Source organism: Peromyscus eremicus, chromosome 8a (assembly GCF_949786415.1).
Source record: "Peromyscus eremicus chromosome 8a, PerEre_H2_v1, whole genome shotgun sequence".
NCBI classification, from domain to species: Eukaryota; Metazoa; Chordata; class Mammalia; order Rodentia; family Cricetidae; genus Peromyscus; species Peromyscus eremicus.
In genome coordinates, this window is record NC_081423.1 from 16,964,892 (window position 1) to 16,974,069 (window position 9,178).

At 46.6% G+C, this 9,178-nt stretch overlaps 1 protein-coding gene across 1 annotated transcript; it reads right to left on the reverse strand.

Annotated features, from left to right (window-relative positions):
* Positions 1-2,929: 2,929 nt before the first annotated feature.
* On the reverse strand, positions 2,930-4,388 carry LOC131915909 (high mobility group protein B3). Its single transcript, XM_059269213.1, has one exon. It carries the CDS (start codon positions 4,367-4,369, stop codon positions 3,767-3,769), a length of 603 nt encoding a protein of 200 aa, XP_059125196.1. The 5' UTR covers positions 4,370-4,388; the 3' UTR covers positions 2,930-3,766.
* Between the last annotated feature and the right edge of the window lie 4,790 nt (positions 4,389-9,178).

Here is a 9,178-nt window from a genome sequence, read left to right on the forward strand (position 1 = left end):
TGATCAAAAGTGCCAGTTCTGGGAATGTAACCAAAACTCTGAAAGCAGGATCTTGAAGAGATGCTTGTGTGCCAGTGTTGCTAGCAGCATTATTTACAGTCATCAAGGGGCAACTCCAGTATACACCAATGACTGAATGGATGCTACAGAGTACTACAGTATGCCATTCAGCCAAACGATGAGAGGAAATTCAGCCACACACTGTGGCATAGATTGACCTTGAGAATATGGTGATAAATTAAATAAAGAAAGACACTACTAGATGGTTCTGCATGAGGTTCCTATGGCTCAAATTCATGGAGACAGAAAGCAGAATGGTGGTCGCTAGAGGTTGCAGGAAGGTAGATGATGGGCATTCTCATCCAGTGGATGGTGTGCACTTTCATCCAGTGGGTGATGGGCACTCTCATCCAGTGGATGGTGTGCACTCTCATCCAGTGGGTGACAGACACTCTCATCCAGTAGGTGATGGGCACTCTCATCCAGGGAATGGTTGGCACTCTCATCCAGTGGGTGGTGGGCACTCTACTCTCTTTCAGTGGGTGGTGTGTGCACTCTCATCCAGTGGGTACGGCTCTCAAGGTAAGGAGTATGGTGTGATCAATTGTACAGTGTGAACACCACTAACAATGACTGTGTATACACTTACAATGATTATAATGATGAATTTGATATGTTTCAATACTAGTAAATGTGTGTGTGTGTGTGTGTGTGTGTGTATGACTGTGCTTAGCACATAGTGAGACTGGACTACGATCTGTAATTCTCCTCTTGTCCTCACTATCTGCCCCTTTTCCGGAGTCCACACCATCATCAAGAGCACACTGCGGTGGTTTTTTTCAGAAGTGTCTAGCAGATGACCTTGCTTCCCTCTGGAGGTCACGATGTAAATAAGGAAATGAGATGACTAAGTTGTTTCTTCCAAAGGCAGGAACATTCCATCCTCCTGATCTAGCTTTAGAACCTGTTCCACTCCAGATCTTAAGCTGGGGCTAATATCTCTGTTCATCACTGACAAGACAGGGCGAATTAAAAACTCACTCAGAATGCTCCGAAGGGAAACGGAGCTGATGGTTCGTTCTGACTTAACACTATACAGCACACTCGGGGCCTTGGTGTGCTCTGGGTCTGGTTGCCAGGCTCATGACCTCTCAGGCTCATTTGACTCCCCATCTCCTCATGCTTGGAGAAGGATGGAGAGCAATTCCCCCTAACAACCTTCTCATTACACAGGACTTGCCCATATTAAGAATTTGGTTTCTTTAATGGCTTAGAAGATGAACACGATCCCCTAACATAGGCTGGGCATTCTGATCTCATGGGTTATAGGCCCAAAGTGTTTGGGATCTCAGATGATTTCAGCCTTTGAATGATTCACATGTGTGAGATAGCTTGGGGATGGGCCCCAAGTCTAAACACAATTTACCCATAAACATAGTATGTTTTATATATAGCTTATATATATAGCGTGGCAGTGACTTCCTCTGCCTTAGCTGAAGAGCAGTTTTGGTTCTTTTTAAGCATAGACAGCTCAACAGTGCACATCTGACTCAGCATAGTGGTGAGTCCTTCAACTTGGCAATGGGAGCCACAGAATTTGAATCCAGGATGTTGCCTCCCTTGTGCTGGCCCACCTCATTACATCTGTCATTATAACTAGCCCTGATAGTGCCTGCTAGCCTAGCCATGCTCCCCATGATAACCACATGAAGCAATGGTGGTATACAGCCTCCTGTGGACTAGACCTCCAGGCCTGCCTTCCCTCGGTGGAGGACCCCCGCTTATAAAACAAAACAGGGGGAACACAGCAGCTCCATGGGGTCCACATCACATGCAGTCATCAGCAACTGAGACTTCTAAGCTGGGGACAGCGGACAGCACTAAGTCCTGCCTGAGAAAGAGGCCGCCTCTTGGTGGGACATAAGCTTTCTTCCCCGGCTGGGTCAACAGTCTCTGGCCTCCTCCTGCTCTGTCACTGGTCTGTCCTCTTGGGCCAGTGCAGTGGGTAGGAAGCTGTTGGATGGTCCCAACAACCGTGTGGTGAACTAGCTTACTTTTTGCCGCTTGAAGAGGACAGACAGACCTTAGTCACTGTCACTGGATGAAGCACATCTGTCTGCAAAGCTGGTGAGGCCTTTTTAGAGTTGGAAGTCCAAGCTAATGCCAAATTTCTTAAGTATCATCTCCAACAGAGGACTACGACAGGAGGGCAGCCATCTTCCCATGGCATGCTTTCCTGTCTGCATCTCAGGTGGCTGGGGAAAGCTAGAGGTAATTATAGACAACATTTCTAGTGCACCTGTCTTTTGGCTGATCTGTCATGTAAGGTCAGGTGTGGAATTTCCACTTCCGGTGTCATGCCAGTGCTCAAAATGTTTTCGGTTTTGTATTTTGGGCTTAGAGATGCATAATCAGAACATATTTTAATGCCGAATCACCTTTCCCCAAAATATCTTATTGCCTCCATATGATGTCATCTGCAAATGGTCCAGTGAAGACAGAAGATCACCAGTCCTATCTCCTCTCAGCCTCCTTACTTCCATCCCCTGGAAGGCATCAACAGGATTGCCTTATCTAAGGCCCCTTCACTAGAGAGCCAAAGAGGCTATTTTGTCTTTCACCGTGAGTCTTAGTTACTGTTCTACTGATGTGAAGAGACATCATGACGAGGCAAAAGAAGGCATTTAACTGGGGCTTGATTCAAGTTTTAGAGGGTGAATCCATTATCGTCATAGCAGGAAGCAAGCAGGCATGGCACTGGAGCAGTAGCTGAGAGCCTACATCCTGATCCATAACCAATAGGGAGGGAGGGAGAGAGAGAGAGAGAGAGAGAGAGAGAGAGAGAGAGAGAGAGAGAGAGAGAGAGAGAGAACTGGGCCTGGTGTGGGCTTCTTTTTTTTTTTTTTTTTTTTTTTTTAAATGTAATACTGTTTATTTAACTTCAAAAACATTTCAGCATTCTAAACATACAAAAAATAACAGAATGTTGCAAATTGCATTTAGGTACAGAGGGTTCTTGAACTTTCATTGATGCAGTAGTTCCTTGCTTTGCTGACAATGATGAGTTCTACAGTTTGTTTAAAAAGAGTTTAAAATCTACAGCACTTAACTAAAGAAAAAAATCCAAACACTTCTCATGCCAGCTGACCCCTCCCCCCTTTTCCACAACTAAGAATGTCAGCAGAATGCTATGCCACTATATACAAAAACAAGACAACCTGAAGCTAAATGGATGCCCACCGCAGTATCAACAGGTCCAGCCTCACAGTGCACGCCCTGAGCTACGGCCCCCTCCAAAAGGCATCTTCCCCTCACAGCCTTCACGCCAAACAAGGAGCATCAGGTATCTGTCTGGGTTGTTTTGTTTTCTTTACAAACTATAGATATGTACACCTGACAACTCAGGGTTTCTAGCCAATAACCAACCATATAGTTAACACTACCTTACGAGTTGAAAACAAAATGCCAGAAACATCTTCAAATGCCTTGTCACACCAACAGCAAAGTGCACAGAGTGAGGAGAACACGAGAGTGCCTTTTCATTTTAAAAATGTTTGGAGCTATGTACAACTTTGATACAGTTTCAGGGCGCTCCGGACACCCACGGCCACTTCATGTAAACCACTGACACTTTGAGAAACTACAATATGATCGTGATCAAATCTTGTAATTAAACCTAACAAGGGCAATAGACACAGCTCAAATAAGAGATGTGTCAATCACAGCGCTCTCCTACTCTAAGGTATTCACAAGGAGACAAGAGTTTTTATTCATCTTCCTCCTCCTCCTCTTCCTCTTCTTCCTCCTCCTCCTCCTCCTCTTCCTCTTCCACCTTTTTCCGGGCAACTTTAGCAGGACCCTTGGTGCCATCGAATTTCCCTTTAGACTTATAGTCAGCAACATCCTTCTCATATTTCTCCTTCAGTTTTGCAGCCTTGGTAATGTAAGGCTGCTTTTCACTGTCACTTAGGTTATTCCACATCTCACCAAGCTTTTTTGCCACATCTCCAATGGAGATGCCAGGATTTGTAGATTTGATCTTGGGGCGGAATTCAGAGCAGAATAAGAAAAATCCAGACGGTGGTCTTTTGGGGGCATTGGGGTCCTTCTTCTTCTTGCCTCCTTTAGCTGGTCCATAATCTTTCATTTCCCGATCATAGCGTACTTTATCCGCCTTTGCCATTTCATCAAACTTGGATTTCTCTTTGCCGGACATTGTCTTCCACCTCTCAGAGCACTTCTTGGAAAACTCTGCAAAATTGACTGGGACCTCTGGGTTTTTCTTCTTATGTTCTTCCCTGCATGTCTGCACGAAGAAGGCATAAGCAGACATCTTGCCCTTTGGTTTCTTGGGGTCACCTTTAGCCATCCTGACTGTATTGTTCGCTAGTCTGCGGTGTGGGCTTCTTAAACCTCAAAGCCCACCCCAAGTGACACACCTCCTCAAACAAGGCCACACCTCCTAATCCGTTTCCAACAGTTCCACCAACTGGAGGCCAAACATTCAAATGTAAGAGCCTATGGGGGCCATTCTCATTCAAACCACAACACCATGCTTGACAGCAAGCTGTCACAGTCTGGCTCTACTGTCCTCAAATTCATACAGTCTGTGTCCTGCTCTTTCCCTCTGGGTGTCTACTTAAAGGAAATAATGGCCTGTGCCATGATCTGGTACCAAGGGTTTCCTGAGATAATGGCCACATGATACACTTTAGTTAGCTAAGGGCAGAGGCAATAGTAAACGAGGGAGTGGAAAGACTGTGAGACTCAGGCCACGGGAGGGTACAGTAAAGATCTGTCTGCTGGGGATGGCTAGCAATGATGAACACATAGCAAGCAGGTGTGACCACGTGATCGAGACCCTAGCAAGACATGAAACAGTAAAGACCAGCAGGGCAAGAGAAGGGAGTCGCCAGGACTGAGAGAAGGTAATGGGGATGGGGCATGACCACAGACACTGTATACACATTAGAAACTGTTAAAAATAAATAAATAAAAACCTGAATACAACAACAACAAACTGAGTCAGCTCAGGGAGAAAACCACTTTTGAGCTAGGCTCTGCACTCCAACCAGTCTTCATAGATTCTCCTTCCTGTGCCCATGGTTGAAAGAGGTGATTGAAGGTGTCCACGTTAGTCAAAATGATCTAGATGTGGCACAGTGCACTCCCGATCAAAATTTCAAAGGCCATTTTTTTTAGGATTTTTTTTTATTAAGAGACATTTTTATTCATTTTACATACCAATCACAGATTCCCCTCTTTCCTCCTCCCGTCCCTTCAGCCTCTCACCCCCACCCTTCCCCCATTCCCTCCTACAAGAAGGTAAGGCCTCCCATGGGGAGTCAGCAGAGTCTGGTACATTCACTAGAGGCAGGTCCAAGCCCCTCCCCCTGCAAAGGCAATTTTTTTAAGAAATAGGAGAAATGAATCTCTGTGTCTGTATGGGCTCTCAGAAGACCTGGATATCCCAAGCAGTCCTAAGGAAGAACAAAGCCAGTAGTCTCTGTGAGCACCATAGGGCTACAGCTTTTGCAGAGATAATATTTGGGGTCCAGAGGCAATGGTAGGAGCCAGCACAGCAGCCAGCCACATGAGCTAGAGCCGGTATGCTATAGAGTTCAAGTGCTTCACATAAGACGCTCAAGGTTCTTCACTTAAAAGCGTGGTCAGCATATCCCACACCTTATTTATGGGTGTATCAGTCAGTAAATAAATAGTTCCTCTGACCTCTACATGTGTATGCCCACACATATACACATATGCAAAAATAATAAAATAATTTTTAAAAGAGCTATTTTCCTGTTCTTAAAATAACCTATGGTGCCAATTAGCTACTCATAAATGTAAGGGAGAGTGCATTGAAACCACCAAACTAGACCACTCCCCGGGTAGAAAGAAGAGTTTATTTGGGGACTCAAACTGCTGGGCTGCATCTCAGGGGCAGAGCACAGCAGCCCCAGGGAAAGCCTTGCGGATTTTAAGAGGACAGGAGTGGTGGGAGGAGACATGACGGCCAGAACAGCCTGGGAGTTAGCGTGGGGGCTTTGATCTGCGGCAGGCTGTTTGTGTTAATCAGGACTAGGTGTCCTTGCCCAGGGTAGTTGATCATCATCGTGGATGAGGGGAGGGTGGCTTTCCTGGTAACAGAAGCCACCTTAGAAGATCCCTGAGGGATGCTGAGCTTGGGTTTCTGTTACCCAGGGACAATCCTGTTGACCTGATCAGCGTCCTTCTGTTTAGGACATTGTGACCAGCACGGCCATTTTGGTCCACGCCCACCCCCCACCCGCACACCCCCACACCGCTTTGAAGCTAACAATACAAACAAAATAGTGTAAAATTAAACGGGATGAGCCTTTCATGACTGTGTTTTCCGCCATCAGCTCCCTCATTCGAGATAACAAACTGATAAAAGCATGAACGTGATCCCTTTCATCTATCCTTCCGTGGAATCCATCTTGTCTCGGTTGACTGTGCCACGCAGAGATCACAGTGACTATGATAATGACTGTCATAATCGTAGCCAGTGGGCTTTGGTTTTGTTTGTGAGAAGGAAAAAATAGAAGGTGGTCATACCCAACCTCCCTTTCTCAACTACCGTGACGATCTGTTACCCAGCCAGGCCCGCTTTTGTCCTGAAGCTCAGTCACTGAACACGTTTTTCAAGAGAGAAACGGTTGCTTTTCGAGGCTTTGGAGCAGAAAGGGATCCAAGTCTGAATCCGGCTCTCTGGTGGGGTGAGAGGCTGTAGAATGGTGAATTGGAGTTTAAGTGTTGGGAGTGACTGGAGTGAATTGATCAGTGGTATCTACGTGGGTGATCAGTATTCACGGCTCTTCAAGGATGCAAATGTTCAAAGAATGATACACATTAGCATGACTTCAGGGTGGAGCTTCTGACCTCCTGATGTCAAAGGTCAGCACTAGACACTTATAGGGGAAGAGTTGATCATTTTAACCAAAACCATCTTCAAAGCTCTAGAAAGTGACTAGGCAATCTCCGTTATGGTACACAAAGTGTCGTCTCCGGCAATGCTAAGGGTGGCGAGTGCCACGTAGCCAGACTGCATGACCTCCTGAATTAGTGATTTTTATTTTTGAAAATTGTTTTGATTTGTATTAAGTACACGAGTGCCGTGCCTGCAGAGGTCCGAGGAGCGTGTCTGGAGTCCCAGGCCATTGTGAGCTGCCCAACATGGGTGCTGGCAAGTAAACTTGGGCCCTCTGCAAGAGCAGTTTATTCCTTAACCACAAAGCCACCTCTCCAGAATTAGTGGCTTTCCAAGCCAACTAAAAGGAGCAACTCATGGGAAGCGAAGGGCTCAGAGAAATCAAAAGCATAAAGGTTTAGTTAGAACACGAGATTAAGCCAGCTGTGTGCTGCCGGCTGGTGACTATCAAAATAAGAATTCTGTGTGCAGGGGAGTTCGGGAGCCTTGAGGCCTGTTCTCTGGACAGGGACATTGTTGAGAATGGTTCTCGGAGTCTTTGATGGGTGCTTCTAATGTAAAAGACACATCTTTATAACTAGACACTCTTCTTCTAGTAAACGGCCAGCATATGACTTTGGCCTATCCAGCAAGATGTGGTTAGACTGGTTGTTGATACTGTTGTGTGGTAATTCTTGGTGCTCAGTAGAACTCTAAGCTGCATTCGGATGGCCTGGAAGCTGGTCCTGAATCTTAATACACATCCTGTAATTTACCTGACTGTCCCTGCCACAGAGGGACCAGCTTCCTGATGTCAGGGACAGAATCTCCTCCACTGTCCCATGCCCTCAAGGTCTGGCATCATATTCAGCACAAGAAGGACTTGAAAACTAAAGTAAGGCCAGAAGAGAGTGCCACGTGGTCATGAGCGGCCATCTCCCCAACGATATCTCCCAAATACAGTTACCCTGAGGAGTAGGAGGTCGGGGTTCTTATAGATTCTGATGGGAAAAGTGCAGTCCGGAAGGCACCTCCTAGTAGGTTCACGTGTCCCCTAGTCACCAGTTACGGGTTATCTTGACCATCAGGCTTATCAGTTGAGGAGTACCTAGAAAATCACCATCCACAATATGAGCAGCACAGTCTATATGATGGTTCAAGCGAACAAAAGGGGCAGGGAGAGAGCCATCAGAGCAGACACACTTCCCCTCTCTTCGTGCTTCCTGCACACCTATTCCCCCACCCCCTCTGCCATGATGGATGACCTCTCTGAAACTACTAACCAAAATGAATAATTTCTCCCTTCAGTTGTATTCTCAGGTTGGGCACCAACTGCTGGGCTACCGCATCCTCCACATTTCTGCTAGCCTGATTCTGAACTCTGCCGTCCTTATGGGACAGCTGTATTACCAACCGTCAGTGTTGCTGTGCATAAAACGGCGGTGAAGAAGCTGCTGGAAGCGTTTGTGTGGATAAAGACATGAGTCCAGATGGAGGGAAGAGCCAGGCAAAGGAGGAAAATGTCCCCTGTGTGGCACTGAAGCTCTAATTGCCAGGCTGCTCCCTGGGGATGCTGATTAGGGGAAGAAGATGAAGGGAAACTGGGGTCTGCCTAGACAGGCTCTTAAGAAAGGAGCCATATTGGAGTCTGTCAGAAATGTCCTCATTTGCCACAGAACAGCCCCCCATAGCTGGAGCTGGCTCTGCCTGTTGCGAAGTGAACTGTGGGTCTCGGTTCTTGCTTTCTGTTTTGCTTGGAAATGTTGCATCCCCCGGTATCATCCTTTGCTGCATTCTAAATGGGGCGAAGGCTTACGGTACCTACAGGGTACCTACCAAGAAGCCCCCTCATCTTCCTGGGCAGGACTGGGTCACCAGTCGGGACTATGTAGCTAGAGTTTTCCTGCCTGGCCCACAGTCAGGACAAATCTTTGTCACCCACCAGTTCCACAGCTCTCAGACCCAACCAAGTAAACACAGAGACTTATATTGCTTACAAACTGTATGGCCGTGACAGGCTTCTTGCTAACTGTTCTTATAGCTTAAATTAATCCATTTCCACAAATCTATACCCTGCCATGCGGCTTGTGGCTTACCAGAATCTTCACATGCTGTTTGTCATCATGGCGGCTGGCAGTGTCCCTCTCTGCCTTCCTGTTCTCTCAATTCTCCCCTCTGTTAGTCCTGCCTATACTTTCTGCCTGGCCACTGGCCAATCAGTGATTTATTTATTGACCAATCAGCAAC

Bases quoted from the DNA above. Each gene is read 5' to 3' on its own strand.
- LOC131915909 (XM_059269213.1), bottom strand. From the start codon at position 4,369: ATGGCTAAAGGTGACCCCAAGAAACCAAAGGGCAAGATGTCTGCTTAT.